The sequence below is a fragment of the Oncorhynchus keta genome, chromosome 32, assembly GCF_023373465.1.
Source record: "Oncorhynchus keta strain PuntledgeMale-10-30-2019 chromosome 32, Oket_V2, whole genome shotgun sequence".
NCBI lineage: Eukaryota > Metazoa > Chordata > Actinopteri > Salmoniformes > Salmonidae > Oncorhynchus > Oncorhynchus keta.
The window spans coordinates 20,008,841-20,029,974 of NC_068452.1; the positions used below are offsets into that span (position 1 = coordinate 20,008,841).

Sequence of the window (21,134 nt, forward strand, 5' to 3'; positions counted from 1 at the left end):
TTTATACAGAGGAACAAGTACAATGTTCTTGAATGGCCATCCCAGTCCCAAGACCTGAATATCATTGAGAATCTGTGGGATGATTTGAAGCGGGCTGTCCATGCTCGGCAACCATCAAACCGGAGATGTTTTGTAAGGAGGAATGGTCCAACATACCTTCATCCAGAATCCAGACACTCAGAGGCTATGATTTTTTCAGAAGGAGGCTCTACTAAATATTGATGTGATTTTTCTATTGGGGTGCCCAAATTTATGCACCGGTCTAATTTGGTTTTGATGCATATTGCACATTTTCTGTTAATCCAATAAACATAATTTCACTGAAATATTACTGTGTCCATCAGTTATTTGATAGATCAAAATGAAATTGCTGATCCAAACACCCAATTATTTCTAAATGGAAATCATGGAAATTGTCAGGGGTGCCCAAACTTTTTTCATACGACTGTACTTTAACATTTATCATCAGGGCACCAAGAGGCGCAGTCAGCAATAAAACCGTCAGTCTGTCCATATGTTTTACCTTCTTTCTCCAGTCATGCTACCTTTCTCAACCATTTGTTTTACCTTCTTTCTCCAGTCATGCTACCTTTCTCAACCATTTGTTTTTACCTTCTTTCTCCAGTCATGCTACCTTTCTCAACCATTTGTTTTACCTTTCTCCAGTCATGCTACCTTTCTCAACCATTTGTTTTACCTTCTTTCTCCAGTCATGCTACCTTTCTCAACCATTTGTTTTACCTTCTTTCTCCAGTCATGCTACCTTTCTCAACCATTTGTTTTACCTTCTTTCTCCAGTCATGCTACCTTTCTCAACCATTTGTTTTACCTTCTTTCTCCAGTCATGCTACCTTTCTCAACCATTTGTTTTACCTTCTTTCTCCAGTCATGCTACCTTTCTCAACCATTTGTTTTTACCTTCTTTCTCCAGTCATGCTACCTTTCTCAACCATTTGTTTTACCTTTCTCCAGTCATGCTACCTTTCTCAACCATTTGTTTTACCTTCTTTCTCCAGTCATGCTACCTTTCTCAACCATTTGTTTTACCTTCTTTCTCCAGTCATGCTACCTTTCTCAACCATTTGTTTTACCTTCTTTCTCCAGTCATGCTACCTTTCTCAACCATTTGTTTTACCTTCTTTCTCCAGTCATGCTACCTTTCTCAACCATTTGTTTTACCTTCTTTCTCCAGTCATGCTACCTTTCTCAACCATTTGTTTTACCTTCTTTCTCCAGTCATGCTACCTTTCTCAACCATTTGTTTTACCTTCTTTCTCCCATCATGCTACCTTTCTCAACCATTTGTTTTACCTTCTTTCTACAGTCATGCTACCTTTCTCAACCATTTGTTTTACATTCTTTCTCCCGTCATGCTACCTTTCTCAACCATTTGTTTTACCTTCTTTCTCCCATCATGCTACCTTTCTCAACCATTTGTTTTACCTTCTTTCTCCCGTCATGCTACCTTTCTCAACCATTTGTTTTACCTTCTTTCTCCCGTCACACTACCTTTCTCAACCATATGTTTTACATTCTTTCAACCTGTGCTCGATTCCTCACCTCCAACACAGTTGAGGAGACTTTCTGTGATTCCTCACATTCTAAGATAGAGGCTTTGTGCTCCAGCACAAGGCAGCACACTTGTGGTGCATGTGACCCTGGTCCCGACATTCATCTTCCGTGCCTGCCTATCCCAATCCAGAGGCATGTCCATCAGTCACGGCCCACACAGCACCCCAAACAGACATGCCAATCATTCACACGGACGCCTGTGCTTCAATATGGTGCTCCGCACTGTACACGCCCACTTCTGCTGAACACCACCGCCCATATACATACAGTGCAACACGCCAAGGTCACAAGGTACATACAGTAACTTCAGAAAGGACCCTGAATGTGAACCAAACTAAACACCTGGAAGGAAGTGAAGAAAATAAAGTTACCTCAGTTGGTTATGGATCCAAATAAAACTCATTTCACAGGCATATTTTTTATTTGACTCAAAACAGGCCAACACCAGACGCAAGACATCCAATTTCAACATTTTTAAAAACCCATCAAACACACAAGCCTGCTTTCAAGTCATCTTACATCTACAAAATATTTGGGAATTTATACATGTAAAAAAAAAAATAAGCACAAGACATTGATGAGAGGAAACACCTCAGCAGTATTACTCATTGCGCTGATGACAAGAGGTGTCAGAGACGATGCTATCCCACATCACGCCAACCTCTACAACCGTAGATGCCGTTATATCATAATAAAAAGTCCCTCTTCGAAGGAGAGCACGGGTAGGCGAAGTCTTAACAGGAGATTGCAGGGTCTGTCGGGTTCCATATCAGTGCTTCATTGATTAACTTAATGATGAGGGTAAGTGACCTCACCTGGTTAACAAAGTCCACAGAAATCGCCAATATGAACCGGCAGACCCTGCTTCCCTCTGTGACAATGTCCAACCCACCTCAGTGGGGTTTTGAGTCCCATACGATGTGGTGTGGGGATGTTGCTTGTGGTGCTGGTGGAGGAGGGGAGCACCCCGGTCGTTGTCTCCCCGTCTCCCGACACCTCACATGGGGTAGTTGAGCACCACGTCCTGCTTGGCCAGCTCCAACAACATAGGGTCGTCGAAGAACTTGCTGATGCTCACATCCTCACTCAGACCCTGACGTGGAAACCAGGGAGTCAAGTCAGTCACATGGTCGTGATGTGCCGGGTCAATAGGCAACAGTACTTTGGCACACCTTCCCCCAGACATGGTGAAGGGGGGTACGAAGTATACGTACCTTGCGCCGGCGGGTCTTGATCATGAACTCTCTGGCCAGGTGAGGGGCAGGCTGGGGCTCCAGCGGCCTGATCACGATGCTCTTGTCCAGGGGGTCACCAGGGACAATCTGGGGGGAGAGGAGAGAGAAGAAACAGGGGTCAGGCGAGGGTTCAAAAGAAAAGGACAATTTCAGTTTGAGAAATTCCAGGTCTCGTCTACGGCGTCACATTATGATACACACTGACAACTAGACATACAGAAGCTGAAACCTGAGCAGAGGCCTCCTATAATAGAGTCACCAACACGGTCCTTAAAACATTTCGCCACTCAAATACGCAATTCATTATCTACTAGTTACAGCGTCCTCTATGTCACTGAGTTGGGGGGATTTACTGTCACCTACAGCCAGCCAAAACTAACACGGCAGCGCCTTGTCACGTCACTCTGTCTCGCGCTCTTCATCGCTGCGACGTTAGCACATCTAGTCCTGAGTAGAATGCCGTTTTAAAATTATTATTTAAACCTATCATCTTCACCGACACCTCAATCCCGTTCTCATGTGTAAATGTTACATGTCTGTTGGAGGGAGAGCAGGGGGGGGGAATCTCGGCCCCAAATCAGGCAAGGGGCTGTTTGGCCAACTCTGCAATCCCTCACTCCCCCTCCTCCGTGTGGGGCTGCGTTCCAATCCCAAATGGCACCATATTCCCTATTTAGCCCTATGGGCCCTGGTCAATTGGTGCACTAGCCTAAATAGGGAGTAGGGTGCCATCTGGGACAAATCCGAGGACTGTGCTGTACTCATACCCCAGGCCTTGCGGGGGAAAAGATTGAACGGGAGGAAAATCAATGGAGTGTCTGCAGCCCAATGAACAGATGGAGCAGGGCCGTTAAACGGCGTAACACCACACCCTGGGAGGGGGTGATGATCACGCTACTGAGGAGGAACAGCCTGCGTTTCAGTTTACAGAAGAGGGAAGACTAGAGGAGAGAAGCAGGCTGGGGAAAATGAGGGCGAAGGGAGCAAATTAATTTTGCCTGACACAGCCAAAGAGGAGGAGAGGGAGAGACACGTGACACGGGGGGAGAGGGAGAGACGACTGTAGTGTACACAATAGCTGCTGACTCAACACCCTTCTAGTCAGCATCCAAACCAATTTACTCAGAGTGGCTGGCATGAGCGCAAGGTTTGTGACTCTGGTATCATTGTGTCCGAGCGTGTGTGCAAGTGTATGGTAACACAGCTGGTAGGCATAAAGAAAGAGGGCACATGTCTGTGTGTGTGCACACACACACACACGTGTGTCCGTCCGTGTGATCCTACCTGCCAGTGGTGGAAGACGGACAGGGAGAAGGCCTGTCCCTGTGTGTGTGTTCTCAGGTCAGTCTCGAAGCCAAACGAGTCGATGGCCGGGATGAAGGCCTTGATTGTGTAGAGGGGAGACCCGGGGATGGGGGCGTCCTGCGTCACATGACCTCTGTGCCACAACACAAAAACACAGCAGATAGAATTGTAACAAAGAAAATAACAAAAAACACCACATCTGAGCAATCAGCACAATATTTCCACGTTCAACTTTCCAGGTGAAGGTTTAAAAACGCCAGTCAAGAAGTTACGTGTGGGATAATTGGGATGGTACAGAGGAGACATCGTTATTTAGTGGTTTGCGGGGCTCACCTCCGTCTGGCCAGTACTGTGTACACAGCAGACACACAGTCAGCTGGGGCCTGGACCTCGACAAAGTAATAGGGCTCCATCAACCTGGGGGTGGCCTGGGAGGGACAGGAGAGGGACAGTAATTGGGACAGCCATTAGGAGAACCAGAGGACGGCAGGAGGGAGAGCCAGAGAAGATAGAGGACAGGGGAGGAGAGAACAGCGGAGAAAGTCAGAGAGAAGAGAAGTTGAGAGGCGGGCAATGATGGAGGGATGCAAGGAACCAACAAAAAAAGGAGAAAACCCTTGAAAGAGGGAAGCTATCACACGTCAATACAAAAAAAAAAGAAGAGAAAGTCTGAAGAAATCAGCACTTCAATCAAGGTAATGAAACTCAGGAGTAAGACTCAGGAGAAAAAGGATAGGAAACAAAAGGGAGCGAGAGTTACTGAAATATGGAAGAAAGGAGCAGGTGAGGGAGGGAGAGAGAGAGGGGGATGATCTCACCATGAGGAAGGCAGAGTACACCACTCTCCTGGCTGTGGGGATGACCTGTCCTCCTCCTCTGTGTAGAGGCTCCTGCGCTATGACCGCATCCAGAATCTTAAACTTCACGTTTCTGATAGCTAGGGAGGGGATATATAAACTCAGCAAAAATAAGAAACGTCCTCTCACTGTCAACTGCGTTTATTTTCTATGTGAAAATATTTGTATGAACTAGAGGTCGACCGATAATGATTTTTCAACGCCGGTACCGATTATTGGAGGACCCCCAAAAAAAGCTGGCACCGATTAAATTGGCCGATTTTTATATATACATTTGTAATAATGACAATTACAACAATACTGAATGAACACTTATTTTAATAAAATCAATTTAGTCTCAAATAAATAATGAAACATGTTCAATTTGGTTTAAATAATGCAAAAACAAAGTGTTGGAGAAGAAAATAAAAGTGCAATATGTGCTATGTAAAAAAGCTAACGTTTAAGTTCCTTGCTCAGAACATGAGAACATATGAAAGCTGGTGGTTCCTTTTAACATCTTCAATATTCCCAGGTAAGAAGTTGGTTGTAGTTATTATAGGACTATTTCTTTCTATACCATTTGTATTTCATATACCTTTAACTATTGGATGTTCTAATAGGTACTTTAGTATTGCCAGCCTAATCTCGGGAGTTGATAGGCTTGAAGACACAAACAGTGCAATGCTTGAAGCACAGCGAAGAGCTGCTGGCAAATGTAGGAAAGTGCTATTTGAATTAATGCTTACGAGCCTGCTGCTGCCTACCACTGCTCAGTCAGAGTGCTCTATCAAATCATAGACTTAATTATAACATATTAACACACAGAAATATGAGCCTTAGGTATTTAATATGGTCAAATCAGTAAACTATCATTTCGAAAACAAAATGTTTATTCTTTCAGTGAAATACGGAACCGTTCCGTATTTTATCTAACGGGTGGCATCCATAAGTCTAAATATTGCTGTTACGTTGCACAACCTTCAATGTTATGTCATAATTATGTACAATTCTGGCAAATTAATTACGGTCTTTATTAGGAAGAAATGGTCTTCACGCAGTTCACAACAAGCCAGGCAGCCCAAACTGCTCCATATACCCTGACTCTACTTGCACAGAACTCAATAGAAGTGCCACAATTTCCCTAGTTAAAAGAAATTCACGTTAGCAGGCAATATTAACTAAATATGCAGGTTTAAAAATATATACTTGTGTATTGATTTTAAGAAAGGCATTGATGTTTATGGTTAGGTACACGTGGTGAAACGACAGTGCTTTTTTCGCGAATGCGCTTTTTGAATCAACCGTTTGGCGAAGTAGGCTGTAATTCAATGATAAATTAACAGGCAACGCATCGATTATATGCAACGCAGGACAAGCTAGATAAACTAGTAATATCATCAACCATGTGTAGTTAACTAGTGATTATGTTAAAATGGATTGTTGTTTTATAAGATAAGTTTAATGCTAGCTAGCACCTTACCGTGGCTCCTTGCTGCACTCGCATAACAGGTAGTCAGCCTGCCATGCAGTCTCCTCGTGGAGTGCAATGTAATCGGCCATAATCGGTGTCCAAAAATGCTGATTACCGATTATTATGAAAACTTGAAATCGGCCCGAATTAAATCGGCCATTCCGATTCATCCGTCGACCTCTAGTATGAACATAAGACAAACTGAACAAGTTCTACAGACATGTGACTAACAGAAATTGAATAACGTGTCCCTGGAACAAAGGGGGAGGGGGGTCAAAATCAAAAGTAACAGTCAGTATCTGGTGTGGCCACCAGCTGCACTAAATACTGCAGTGCACCAGATTTGTCAGTTCATTGCTGTGAGATGTTTTACCCCACTTTTCCACCAAAGCACCTGCAAGTTCCCGGACATTTCTATGGCCCTAGCCCTCACCCTCCGATCGAACAGGTCCCAAACGTGCTCAACGGGATTGAGATCCGGGCTCGTCGCTGGCCATGGCAGAACACTGACATTCATGTCTTTCAGGAAATCAACCATACTGCTCGTTCTGTGCGTGGTGGCATTGTCATGCTGGACATGTTTTTCCGGTTCCGGTTGGAGCGAGCGGTCGCATTCGCACTTCGCTCTGCAGGTTGTATAACTTTTTCATTACATTTCATTATAGTACAACGGTTGATTTGTCTAATCTTAGCAATTCTTCTTAGCTAGCTACATAGCCGTCCTTGTATCAGAGATAATTGCATAATTATCGTATTTCGTCGCCCTAACGTAGCCTTCACTGCTATTCGCCCAGGAGCTAGCTAACGCTAGCTAACGCACACAGATTAGCATCACTGTAGTGCTATTCACTCAACTGTACGACTTGATTAGTTCAGTGTTAGCTAGCTACATAGCTGTCTTTGTTTCCAAGATAATTGTGTAGTTTAGTGTGTGTAGCCTTGGAGTGATTATCTTAATTCACTGAGGTTCGCTAGCCAGCTATTTGTCGTCCTTAACGTAGGAGACTCTGCTAGCTAGCCAACGTCTACTGAATAGAACTCAACCGGTCGCATTCACAGGTAGTATCACATTTTCATTTCATTACAGTACAACGGTTTGATTTGTTTGATCGTAGCTAGCTACATAGCCGTCTTTGTTTCAAAGATAATTGTGTAGTCTAGAGCGATTTCCTAGGTTAGCTAGCCAGCTATTGTCGTTCTTTTAACTCAACGTAACGTAAACAACACTGCTAGCTAGCCAGCTAGCCCCCGAATAGCAGCACTGTAGAAATTATTACACTCAACGGAACGACTTGATTAGTGTAGTGTCAACAACGCAGCTACTGCCAGCTAGCCTACTTTAGCAGTACTGTATCATTTTAATCATTTTAGTCAATAAGATTCTTGCTACGTAAGCCTAACTTTCTGAACATTCGAGACGTGTAGTCCGCTTGTCATTCAATTTCCTTGCATTAGCGTAGCCTTTTCTGTAGCCTGTCAACTATGTGTCTGTCTATCCCTGTTCTCTCCTCTCTGCACAGACCATACAAACGCTCCACACCGCGTGGCCGCGACCACCCTAACCTGGTGGTCCCAGCGCGTACGACCCACGTGGAGTTCCAGGTCTCCGGTAGCCTCTGGAACTGCCAATCTGCGGCCAACAAGGCAGAGTTCATCTCAGCCTATGCCTCCCTCCAGTCCCTTGACTTCTTGGCACTGACGGAAACATGGATCACCACAGATAACACTGCTACTCCTACTGCTCTCTCCTCGTCCGCCCACGTGTTCTCGCACACCCCGAGAGCTTCTGGTCAGCGGGGTGGTGGCACCGGGATCCTCATCTCTCCCAAGTGGTCTTTCTCTCTTTCTCCCCTTACCCATCTGTCTATTGCCTCCTTTGAATTCCATGCTGTCACAGTTACCAGCCCTTTCAAGCTTAACATCCTTATCATTTATCGCCCTCCAGGTTCCCTCGGAGAGTTCATCAATGAGCTTGATGCCTTGATAAGCTCCTTTCCTGAGGACGGCTCACCTCTCACAGTTCTGGGCGACTTTAACCTCCCCACGTCTACCTTTGACTCATTCCTCTCTGCCTCCTTCTTTCCACTCCTCTCCTCTTTTGACCTCACCCTCTCACCTTCCCCCTACTCACAAGGCAGGCAATACGCTTGACCTCATCTTTACTAGATGCTGTTCTTCCACTAACCTCATTGCAACTCCCCTCCAAGTCTCCGACCACTACCTTGTATCCTTTTCCCTCTCGCTCTCATCCAACACTTCCCACACTGCCCCTACTCGGATGGTATCGCGCCGTCCCAACCTTCGCTCTCTCTCCCCCGCTACTCTCTCCTCTTCCATCCTATCTTCTCTTCCCTCTGCTCAAACTTTCTCCAACCTATCTCCTGATTCTGCCTCCTCAACCCTCCTCTCCTCCCTTACTGCATCCTTTGACTCCCTATGTCCCCTATCCTCCAGGCCGGCTCGGTCCTCCCCTCCCGCTCCGTGGCTCGACGACTCATTGCGAGCTCACAGAACAGGGCTCCGGGCAGCCGGCGGAAATGGAGGAAAACTCGCCTCCCTGCGGACCTGGCATCCTTTCACTCCCTCCTCTCTACATTTTCCTCCTCTGTCTCTGCTGCTAAAGCCACTTTCTACCATTCTAAGTTCCAAGCATCTGCCTCTAACCCTAGGAAGCTCTTTGCCACCTTCTCCTCCCTCCTGAATCCTCCCCCCTCCCTCCTCCCTCTCTGCAGATGACTTCGTCAACCATTTTGAAAAGAAGGTCGATGACATCCGATCCTCGTTTGCTAAGTCAAACGACACCGCTGGTTCTGCTCACACTGCCCTACCCTATGCTCTGACCTCTTTCTCCCCTCTCTCTCCAGATGAAATCTCGCGTCTTGTGACGGCCGGCCGCCCAACAACCTGCCCGCTTGACCCTATCCCCTCCTCTCTTCTCCAGACCATTTCCGGAGACCTTCTCCCTTACCTCACCTCGCTCATCAACTCATCCCTGACCGCTGGCTACATCCCTCCCGTCTTCAAGAGAGCGAGAGTTGCACCCCTTCTGAAAAAACCTACACTCGATCCCTCCGATGTCAACAACTACAGACCAGTATCCCTTCTCTCTTTTCTCTCCAAAACTCTTGAGCGTGCCGTCCTTGGCCAGCTCTACCGCTATCTCTCTCAGAATGACCTTCTTGATCCAAATCAGTCAGGTTTCAAGACTAGTCATTCAACTGAGACTGCTCTTCTCTGTATCACGGAGGCGCTCCGCACTGCTAAAGCTAACTCTCTCTCCTCTGCTCTCATCCTTCTAGACCTATCGGCTGCCTTCGATACTGTGAACCATCAGATCCTCCTCTCCACCCTCTCCGAGTTGGGCATCTCTGGCGCGGCCCACGCTTGGATTGCGTCCTACCTGACAGGTCGCTCCTACCAGGTGGCGTGGCGAGAATCTGTCTCCTCACCACGCGCTCTCACCACTGGTGTCCCCCAGGGCTCTGTTCTAGGCCCTCTCTTATTCTCGCTATACACCAAGTTACTTGGCTCTGTCATAACCTCACATGGTCTCTCCTATCATTGCTATGCAGACGACACACAATTAATCTTCTCCTTTCCCCCTTCTGATGACCAGGTGGCGAATCGCATCTCTGCATGTCTGGCAGACATATCAGTGTGGATGACGGATCACCACCTCAAGCTGAACCTCAGCAAGACGGAGCTCCTCTTCCTCCCGGGGAAGGACTGCCCGTTCCATGATCTCGCCATCACGGTTGACAACTCCATTGTGTCCTCCTCCCAGAGCGCTAAGAACCTTGGCGTGATCCTGGACAACACCCTGACGTTCTCAACTAACATCAAGGCGGTGTCCCGTTCCTGTAGGTTCATGCTCTACAACATCCGCAGAGTACGACCCTGCCTCACACAGGAAGCGGCGCAGGTCCTAATCCAGGCACTTGTCATCTCCCGTCTTGATTACTGCAACTCGCTGTTGGCTGGGCTCCCTGCCTGTGCCATTAAACCCCTACAACTCATCCAGAACGCCGCAGCCCGTCTGGTGTTCAACCTTCCCAAGTTCTCTCACGTCACCCCGCTCCTCCGCTCTCTCCACTGGCTTCCAGTTGAAGCTCGCATCCGCTACAAGACCATGGTGCTCGCCTACGGAGCTGTGAGGGGAACGGCACCTCAGTACCTCCAGGCTCTGATCAGGCCCTACACCCAAACAAGGGCACTGCGTTCATCCACCTCTGGCCTGCTCGCCTCCCTACCACTGAGGAAGTACAGTTCCCGCTCAGCCCAGTCAAAACTGTTCGCTGCTCTGGCCCCCCAATGGTGGAACAAACTCCCTCACGACGCCAGGACAGCGGAGTCAATCACCACCTTCCGGAGACACCTGAAACCCCACCTCTTCAAGGAATACCTAGGATAGGGTAAGTAAGGGTAGGTAATCCTTCTCCCCCCCAACAAGATTTAGATGCAAGTGGCTGTTCCACTGGTTGTCATAAGGTGTATGCACCAATTTGTAAGTCGCTCTGGATAAGAGCGTCTGCTAAATGACTTAAATGTAATGTAAATGTAATGTCAGGATGAGCCTGCAGGAAGGGTACCACATGAGGGAGGAGGATGTCTTCCCTGTAACGCACAGCATTGAATTTGCCTGCAATGACAACAAGCTCAGTCCGATAATGCTGTGACATACCGCCCCAGACCATGATGGACCCTCCACCTCCAAATCGATCCCGCTCCAGAGAACAGGCCTCGGTGTAACGCTCATTCCTTCGACGATAAACGCGAATCCGACCATCACCCCTGGTGAGACAAAACCGTGACTTGTCAGTGAAGAGCACTTTTTGCCAGTCCTGACTGGTCCAGCGACGGTGGGTTTGCGCCCATAGGCGACGCTGTTGCCGGTGATGTCTGGTGAGGACCTGCCTTACAACAGGTCTACAAGCCCTCAGTCCAGCCTCTCTCAGCCTATTGTGGACAGTCTGAGCACTGATGGAGGGATTCTGCGTTCCTGGTGTAATTCGGCAGTTGTTGTTGCCATCCTGTACCTGTCCCGCAGGTGTGATGTTCGGATGTACCGATCCTGTGCAGGTGTTGTTACACGTGGTCTGCCACTGCGAGGACGATCAGCTGTCCATTCTGTCTCCCTGTAGCGCGGTCTTAGGCGTCTCACAGTACAGACATCGCAATTTATTGTCCTTGCCACATCTGCAGTCCTCATGCCTCCTTGCAGCATGCCTAAGGCACATTCACACAGATGAACAGGGACCCTGGACATCTTTCTTTTGGTGTTTTTCAGAGTCAGTTGAAAGGCCTCTTTAGTGTCCTAAGTTTTCATAACTGTGACCTTAATTGCCTACCGTCTGTAAGCTGTTAGTATCTTAACGACCGTTCCACAGGTGCATGTTCATTAATTGTTTATGGTTCATTGAACAAGCATTGGAAACAGTGTTTAAACCCTTTACAATGAAGATCTGTGAAGTTATTTGGATTTTTATAAATTATCTTTGAAAAACAGGGTCCTGAAAAAAGGGGCGTTTCTTTTTTTGCTGAGTTTAGCTGTTAGGTGATTAATGAGTGAGTGAAAAAGAGTGGTAAGACACTTACGTTCGTCACACAGAGGCCCCTCCCTGGTGCCCCATTGGAAGCCCTGGACGATGCTGTCCTTAACCGAGCCCAGCAGAGCCTTGTCCACCTGCACACAACACCACACCGTCAACTATCTGGAGACATATCCCTCGTGCAAAGCTGCACACGGCTGAATACAAGTGGACACATAATTGCCTTCATTACACCCTACAGTGCGATTCAGTGTCATAATCAAAGATCACTATGGAGAGATTGAGTGTTCTCATTGATCATAATATTTCCTTGACTTCAAGGTGGCATAACACAACAACAAAAAAAGACAAGAGGTGGTTGTGCCCGATGACCGGGCACCGCTGTCCGTGCCACTTAATGGGTCAATGTCACCACGATCACACCGGTGTCAGAGGGCCAAACACACTGACACATCCATCGATACATTTTCACACGTCTGCTAGAGAGCAGTCATTCTGAATCACTCCAACACGCACTCCATCGGTTTACAGTTTGGCCTAGAGACAGGCAGGCTGACCCCAGAGCCCAAGCCTGCCCAACCCACCTCAGCCCAGGATGACCCCAAGACCACCAGCCCTCCACACCACACCACCCCTAGTCCAGCCTTACCCACGCCCAACCCCAGAGCCCTGGTCTCACCTCAGAAGGCAGGGTGTCATCTACCAGGATGTTAGGCCCGGTGGTGTCGGGCCCAAAGGCCCAGATAGACCTGGCAGCCAGCAGATCCCAGTCATACTTGGTCTGGAAAAACTCTCCCAGCTTCTTCCTGGAACCAGGGATTAAACAACAGGATGGATTAGTGGGGGGGGGAGAACAGAGGGGACAGAGTTTGTTTAATCGGATGTCAAGTTAGTGTGTCACTGCCATGGCACCGTGGCTCATGTGGGCAATGCCAGGCCCAGATGGTTTCACAGATGAGCAGCATACAGCTGGCCGGACACTGCCCACTTCCACAACACACACACACTGGGCTACAGCTGCGGATAGGAGGATAGGCCTCAAGGTATTGTCAAGACAGGTGTCTGTTTGGGTTGACACTGACACGTGGACGTTTTTATGAATAGGCGGTGTACAGTTGTGTGTGTGTCCAGTACCTGTTCCATGTGATCTGCACCACCTCGTTCTCTATGTCCTCAGCCAGGCCCTTTTCCAGAGGCTCGGCAATCATGGTGATCTTATTCCTGTCAATCAGAACGCACAGCCGTCAATCACACGGGCAAACAGCCACAGCACTCAAGTCACCCAACCAGCTGGTCTGGACACGTCACACTAACCTCAACATGAAACAGAATGCGTCCCCATAGGACACCCTATTCCCTATATAGTGCACTACTTCCAACCAGAGTCAAAAGTAGTGCACCACAGAAGGAAACAGGGTGCCATTTGGGATGCACACAGTCTACACTAGTCGATTTCTGTACTGTAAGCTAGGTCACTGGTGACCCAATGGGAGATGATGGTGGATGCTTACTTCTTGTTCGGCGTCTCGGCAAAGCACTTGAGAGACGACGTCTCCACTACCGTCTCACAGAAGGTCACCACGGGGTCAGCCACCTGGGAGAAAGAGGAGAGAGGGAGACATTCAGTACTGGAAAACCAATCAAGGAATAACACTAGACATGAAGGGTATTTTGTTTAAGACGTTACAACTCCGATACAGGAAGAGTAGTTTGTTGTTCCAGGTGGGTGAAGAGACATGTGAGAGAACTGACCTTGATGTCGATCTCAGAGTACATCTTCCGCAGGTCGTGCATGACACAGTCCAGGTAGAGTTCCCCGGTACCCAGGATAACATGTTCCCCTGACTCCTCCACCTTGGTGGTGAGGGAGGGGTAGCTCTTATTGACCTTCCGCAGTCCGTCCAACATCTTGGGCAGCTCTGACGGGTTGACTGGCTCCACAGCGATCTTGATGACAGACGCCGTGTTGAACTTGAGCGGCCGGAAGATCTGGGCCTCCTCGTTCCCTCTGGGCTCGGTGATGGTGGCTGTCTTGACGATGGGCTGGTCACAGCCCTCAATGAGAACCCAGTTGCCAGCAGGCACACGGTTCACCTCTATCTGGTACCTGTGATTTAGAACGTGAAGGGGTTTGACCTACAACTGCTGGGGTAAATGACAGACAACATCTCATACTGAACACAGAGATCACATATAATGACATCTCACGGGGAGTTTGGATAGGCAAAAAAAAAAACATCTCCAATTCACATGTGTATAATACACACTTGTACAATTATCAGCACCCACCAAATTACTATAATAACACTGAGGACCAGAGACTAGGGAAGAAACACAAAGATGGGTTAGACTAATGAATACATACATACCTGACAACTTGCTATAATGAACACTCATGCTTGGCCCCAAATGGCGCCCTATTCCCGAAATAGCATGCTACACGGAACCCAAACTGGCTGCGCGCGTGCACCATCGGGTATACATTTATTTTGTCCCCCCCACACCAAACGCGATCACGACACGCTGGTTAAAATATCAAAACAAACTCTGAACCAATGACATTAATTTGGGGACAGGTCGAAAAGGATTAAACATGTATGGCAATTTAGCTAGCTAGCTTGCACATGCTAGCTAATTTATCCTATTTAGCTAGCTTGCGGTTGCTAGCTAATTTGTCCTGGGATATAAACACTGAGTTGTTATTTTACCTGAAATGCACAAGCTCCTCCACTCCGACAATTAATCCACACATAAAACGGTCAACCGAATCGTTTCATGTCATCTCTCCTCCTTCTAGGCTTTTTCATCTTAGAACTTATATGGTGATGGCATCTAAACTCTCATAGTACTACCACAACGACCGGCAAAACTGTTCGTCTTTCAATCACCCAAGTGAGTATAACCAATGAGGAGATGGTACATGGGTACCTGCTTCTATAAACCAATGAGGAGATGGGAGAGGCACGACTTGCATCGCGATCTGCGTCGGCGCGCGCAAGAAGTGTGGGTGCAATAATTGAATACCACGGATTTCTACATTTATTTTGCAACGCTCGTGCACGCGACGTGTCCGGTCTGGTCAGCTTGTTACTTTTGACCAGGGCCCATTAAGCTCTGGTCCAAATTAGTACACCATGTATGGAATAGAGTTCCATTTGGAACGCAGGCCAAGTGATGTGTCCGCGAGGTGGCACATTAACAATGACTCTCACTACCTTGCGACGTTGATCCAGAGACGTCCCACCGTGCAGACCTGCGAGTCCTCCTCGTCCTCCAGAGTGTAGTTCTCGCCCAGCACCTTGACTGGCTGGCCCGCCTGGATGGTACCGCTCAGCACCCGGCCAAACGCGTGGAACTGCACCCCGTCCTCAGTACTGTACATCTTAGTGGTGTGGCACATCAGAGGACCCTGGATGGGAGGAGAGAAGAGGGGAAAGAGAACGAGCAACAAAGAAGGGATAAAGGGAGAGGAAAGAGGGTAAAAGGAAATAGATAAGCTTAGTTAACCTTGTCTAACAGTGCAACTTTTTGTTACATCTCAAGCCTCTCCCTTCATTATTGGCTAGAGGATCTCTGAAGGGCATTTGGAATGTTTGTGATCGATCTATTTATTCACTCCCCGGCAATTCCAATCACCCGCTTGCTTGCTTAATTGCGATTCCAGTTGCAATGAGGCTATTGATTAACACTGAAAACAGATTCCACCTATTAGAAAACAACTACCATCCGTCTCGCTCGAGCCTCTTCTCACCCACAGCCCCTGTGTTTCTCCCCACTTCGTCACACTCACATCAGGGTCGCATTCTGCCATGGCCTCCCCCAGGTCTGAGTCCAGTCCTCCAGTGTAGCTGTGCTCTATCTTGTTCTTGGCGCCCCCCTGTGGTGAGGGGATGTGCTGCACGCACATGTCCACGAAGCCTGCAGGAGGGAGGGAGGGAGGGAGGTCATGCTCAGCTTCACATGAACGTGTTTGTCACATTCACCAGAAACATAACATTGTGTGCAATTATACCACTGATTGTCCCAGGCTCTGGGCAGATACACTGGCTAGCGCGGTAACTACGTACAGCGAGTCATCCTGTACGCAAACGTACTGTGAGAGCCGATAATGAGAACGCAAACAACAGAATTAAGCCTCTCTAAAAGGCAGAAGGTAAACATGGCTCAACTGTAAATGACCTCTGTGAATAAGATTAAACACGAGATACAGTTACTGAGCGGTATATGAGGAGGCAGTGGAGGTTTAGAGGAAACGGGGGCGGCGGGCGGATGGCGTGCGTACCGGTGAACTCTCCAAAGAAGCGCTTACAGACCAGCCTGAGTAGAGGTCTGATGTTGAGCTTCAGCTCCTCTTTGACCAGGTGGATGCCCAGCTCATCTAGCACCCGAGGCAGAGACGTGTCACAGTCACCCACCACCTGGGAGCGAGAAGAGGGAGAGAGAGAAGAGGGGTCGTGTCATTTCTAGACGTGCTAGCACTACTTAAAAGGCTTCTATGGAATGGGGGTGGTCACCTGGGTCAAGTCATTGCAGTCCAAACAAGAAAATGTGACGGCATCTCCCACGAAAGGCCGCAACGACACTGTTCAATTGATGGCGCTCCGATTGATTTCATAAGCTGACGTGTTTCGCTTTAAACAAGAGCACCGGGAACTGAAAAAACAGCTGGTCTTTTATGGGAGATGCAGTCACCTTTTCTTTTTTGGACTCATGGGAATAGTGTGTTTTTCAGGGAACAGACATGTCTACAGCAAAGTACTCATCTGTGCTTTGTAGCGTATAAGATTTGTCTTCTAGGAGATGATTGCGTTAGAAGGGTCTTACCTGGGATAGGATCTTGTACAGAGGCTCCAGCACAAACTCCACAAAGCTACGCTGGGAGTTACTGGTGGGGGCTTTCTTGGTGAACTTGCGCCTGAGAGGAGAAGGCAAAACAGGGTTATCGTAGTGCACTGCAGACCAGACAAAAAGTCTAAATGACCCTGAATGAAAACCACTTACGTTTTGGGGTTGAAGTAAATGTCTCCCCACAGCCTCTTGGCAAACTCTGTGTAGTTGATGTCACCTGCAACACCAGAGAGAAGGTGTAATTTTTAACAGTTATTCGTAGGGTTAAAATGAGAACCTACCAGGTCTAGGTCATGTCAGAAATGTGTTTACAGTTACACACATCAAGAGGTGTGGGAGAAGTGTGGAACTCTGTGTGGAACTAGGGTGGGGGGGGTCTCACCATAGGTGTCAGAGTAGATCTTGGCGAAGGAGCCCAGGGTGAAGCAAACGCAGTACTGAGAGCTGGCGAAACACACGTTCCCCAAGAGAGGAGACACCACCAGGTTCTCATCTGTAGAGTAGGTGCTGAGTGAAAGGGGAGAGTGGAGCCACAGTCAATGATACACACTGGAACACTGTACGACAACAGGCTAATCTCAATGCTAGTAGTTTTGTTTTCACATTCATGGTTTCACTCTGCAATGGAATCTTCTTTACAAATGCTGATATTTCCTTTCCTCCACACCCCTCAGTGTCAGCCCCGTAGCCATGGTTACCAGGCCCTCCCCACGTCAGTACCTGAGCATGGCGTTGACCTCGTCCACTATGTGGCGTAGTTTGTAGTAGGCGTCTGTAGGGGGCAGCTTGAGCTCCACGATGAGGCGGTCCACCTTGTTGATGCAGATGGTGATGGCCAGACGCTCCTGGACTGCGTGCTTGATCAGACGCTCGGTGTTCAACATCACCTAAAGACACACAGGGGAGCAGAGGCCTGGGTTAGGAATGGTACATTTTACTTTTTGGGGCCAGGCCTCAGAGGTGGAAACACAAAAGCCTGCGTCCTGAGGCCAAACAGAAGCAAAGTCTGATAATAGAAGTGCGATGACACAAGATAGAGAGATGCACTGCGGCGAATGGGGAGTTAAATAAGAGGACTCACTCCTTCTGCTGCGTCGATGAAAAGCACGATGCCGTCGGAGAGTCGGATGCCTGAGGTCACCTCATCCGAAAAGTTGACGTGACCTGCAGGGACGACAAAGGGTATGAGGTCCCGCTCTGCCTTTCCAAAGCAGCCGACCTAACATCACACGCCGCGAGGCGGGAAATTATATCAATCAACCGCCCTTGATTACTCTTTTAATCTCCTCTACGTTTCCTAGGAACACAAGCATTTCGCTACAACCGCAATAACATCTGCTGAAAATGTGTACGCGACCAAAAACTTTTGATTTGCATACCTGGTGTGTCCATGATGTTGAAGAGGAAGGATTTGCCTCTGGAGTCTGGAAGAACCATTGTGACGGGGGTGCTCTTGATACCAACCCCTCGCTGTGGCGGCACCACATAGGGGTCAACACAATGCACTTACACAGGAGAGGCACAATTCTGCAAGAACTTGTCATAGTTCTGAATATAATAACAACTTACCTCCTGCTCAGTGAAGAGGATGTCTGTGTAACGGAGCTGAAATACCACGGGAAAATGTAGTGAATTAATGGCTCACTTACAGTATACACAGAGTATTTCAGATTACAACTGGTTAGAGGATTTCTCCAAATTAGGATGAAAGGAGAGCAGCAACTTTGGGGCAGTTTAGTCTAGCTGGAGAGTAAACTCACATCCATGTCGTCTCTCTTCCTGATCTCTGGGTGTGTCTGTTCAATCAGGCAGTCCACGAAACATGTCTGCAGACAAGAAACAAATCCATTAAAATCACAATAACGGGAACAACCTAGCTACTAACATCCATGATCTAGCCAGGTCTGGCTCTAAAGCGGGTCAATTGCTGAGTGTTTGACCTTGCCGTGATGCAGGTGGCCACACAGGGTGACGTTACGGATTAGCTCGGGACTGTCCATTAGGTCAGCCAGGAACCTGCGCAGAGGAGGAGAGGTGGGGTTAAACATCGACCTTTTGTGAGTATAGACAGACAGACGCAGGTCTAGTTTACAACAGTCAAACTGGTGAACGGTCAATGACTTACTCCATGTCATAAACAGTGGAAGGTAGCTCCTGTTCCATCAGAGTGAACTGCTTGTTCCTTACAGGCTTGATGATGGGTTCTGATGGGGAGAGAGAGAAAATGTGAATCAGTTTATCACTATCATATCTGAATTAATGCATCCATGTGCTTAAGTGTGTGTGTGTGTGTGTATGGTGTCTGACCTGTGAGGGGCTGTGCGTCCTCTTCCTGGACTAAAGTTTCCACCTCCGGCCCGTACACTTCCTCTGCTGTAGGATAGTATTTCTTATCCTCGTGCAGAACTACCTCCATTCCAGGGACATCTTCATCAGCATCAGCCGGCTCATCCTCATCATCCTCATCAGCCTTCACAAAGTAGAGAGGGACACAAGCATGTCATGAATTGACCAGACATTATAAAACACACCTACTTCCTTTTTGTTAGACTGCATGGTAATGTGCATTAACGTCTACGCTGTCTGTTGATTTCAGTAAACAAACCTCATCCACATCTCTGTCATCTGCCTCCAGATCATCATCCTCGTCAGAGTCTAGTTCTGGCCCAATGTAGTTCCCAAACTCGTCATACAGGTCCGTCTCCATTGTGAAAGGGACTGGGTAGGACACATAATAGGAAAACATAATGGATTCGCAATAAAATTGCATCACACACACCCACCCACCCACATGATTTATCCTTCGGCAAAGAGTACCTGCTACAAACCAATGAACGTTGTCTACTTTAACGCTGCAATTAGTTCGCTGTGTTTATTGGTTCAGATGTTCATGTATAACGTTTCAGGTACATACGCACACAACTACACGTTAATGTTAGCTAACGTTAGAAACTACATGCATTGGCGGGTAAGTTGAGAAAATAATGAAAAAGAAACCCATCAAACTCACACCTCAAAAACAATGGTTCACTTTAAAAAGGCCTAAAATGTGCAACTTTGTAAAACAGATATCTAGTAGTTACAATAATCTCTTAGCTAGTTAGCTATATTTTGGTGGGGTCGCTAGCTAGTTAGCCATAGCGGTTATATAGGGAATGAATGACATCCCTAATCAACGTACAGGCTGCGTTGTGGTGGATGATGTTTCGCTTTTCTACAATAAAGTAGATACCTTGTTCTGGAGAATATATCAGCAAAAAAACACTTCAAGTTACCTTTATGTGCAAAACGAGCGGTAGTTTCAAACTTGTATCGCTATTTTCCTAATTATTTGAACTAATCACAATGTTTTTCTCTCCTGCTTTCCAAACCATGCACATGTAGGACCCCTCAATGCAAACGCACGTCGAGCGTAGGTGACGCAAAATGTAAACTGTCTTCACATTGCCTGATTGTATATTATTTTAAAAGTACAAATGCATTAAATATATATGAAACAATATATATATTGATTTGTTTTAGGAAAATAGTATAACATTTACAGTCCACAGATATTTTATTTGCTAATATATTTGGAAGAAAATGTTCATGCGCCCGAAGTCTCGAGTCTAGGCGCCATTTTTTTTTGTGCAGGCGCATATTTTACATGAACAAGCGAGATGACCCAGAATCGATATTTGTGTACTGAAAGGCAATATCTGTGTTAGATGGATTTGTAGGTTTATGTTATAAAGGCCCAGTGCTCTCAAATGTATGTTTTCTTATATTTTGGATCCTATTGTACAACAGCTAATGAAACTAACACTGTAAAAAAAAAAACATTTTATCAGTAAAAAAATATTTTATCAGTAGCTAGGTTTCCAAACAATGACACAGATTTTCATGCAAATATTTTTTTCATCTGCATAAAACAATATGAGCATTTTCCCACCAGAAATGTTTCCATTAAATCTGTTTAAATCAGAAATGTTTCCATCAAACTGTCTTTTTGCAGGTAAAATGCTGTGTCTGATGACATAGTGCACATAAAAATAACTTTTGCTGTTAAATTCACATGTACCGAATGAAAGTTAAATGGGTTTCCATCGCATTTTCAACTCTACTGATGGTTTTGTCACAAAAACATTTTAGTGATACAGCAAATGTGTCCACTGTGGTTTTGGTATATGCACTCTAGCCAAGAGCTCACAGATACAGTGCAGGTATGCTACCTACATTATGAGATTATTATTATAAAATATATATTATTTGTATTTGTCAAACGGCATCCCAGCATCGATTATCATATCACAAGAATAAGACCCTTGATGTTTAT

The 21,134-nt window shown here is 46.9% G+C and overlaps 1 protein-coding gene across 1 annotated transcript; it reads right to left on the reverse strand.

The window, feature by feature from the left end:
* Positions 1-1,974: 1,974 nt before the first annotated feature.
* LOC118365243 (116 kDa U5 small nuclear ribonucleoprotein component) lies at positions 1,975-20,254 on the reverse strand. Its single transcript, XM_035747301.2, has 26 exons — positions 20,095-20,254; positions 19,425-19,537; positions 19,127-19,289; positions 18,945-19,023; positions 18,760-18,835; positions 18,580-18,645; positions 18,389-18,424; positions 18,199-18,289; positions 17,901-17,983; positions 17,540-17,706; positions 17,202-17,326; positions 16,973-17,036; positions 16,796-16,886; positions 16,254-16,389; positions 15,762-15,889; positions 15,187-15,380; positions 13,724-14,078; positions 13,483-13,565; positions 13,106-13,192; positions 12,651-12,777; positions 12,018-12,105; positions 4,931-5,049; positions 4,446-4,540; positions 4,092-4,245; positions 2,787-2,894; positions 1,975-2,665 (listed from the first exon to the last, which is right to left on the reverse strand). Exons 2-26 carry the CDS (start codon positions 19,524-19,526, stop codon positions 2,570-2,572), a joined length of 2,913 nt encoding a protein of 970 aa, XP_035603194.1. The 5' UTR covers positions 19,527-19,537; positions 20,095-20,254; the 3' UTR covers positions 1,975-2,569.
* Between the last annotated feature and the right edge of the window lie 880 nt (positions 20,255-21,134).

What these genes read in the sequence shown, in the direction of transcription:
- LOC118365243 (XM_035747301.2), bottom strand. Translation starts at nt 19,526, where the DNA reads ATGGAGACGGACCTGTATGACGAGTTTGGGAACTACATTGGGCCAGAA. An exon ending in GGACGCACAGCCCCTCACAG is followed by an intron (nt 19,024 to 19,126) that starts GTCAGACACCAT and finishes TCTCCCCATCAG; the next exon opens with AACCCATCATCAAGCCTGTA. An exon ending in CCGTCTTCCACCACTGGCAG is followed by an intron (nt 2,895 to 4,091) that starts GTAGGATCACAC and finishes CTCTCCCCCCAG; the next exon opens with ATTGTCCCTGGTGACCCCCT.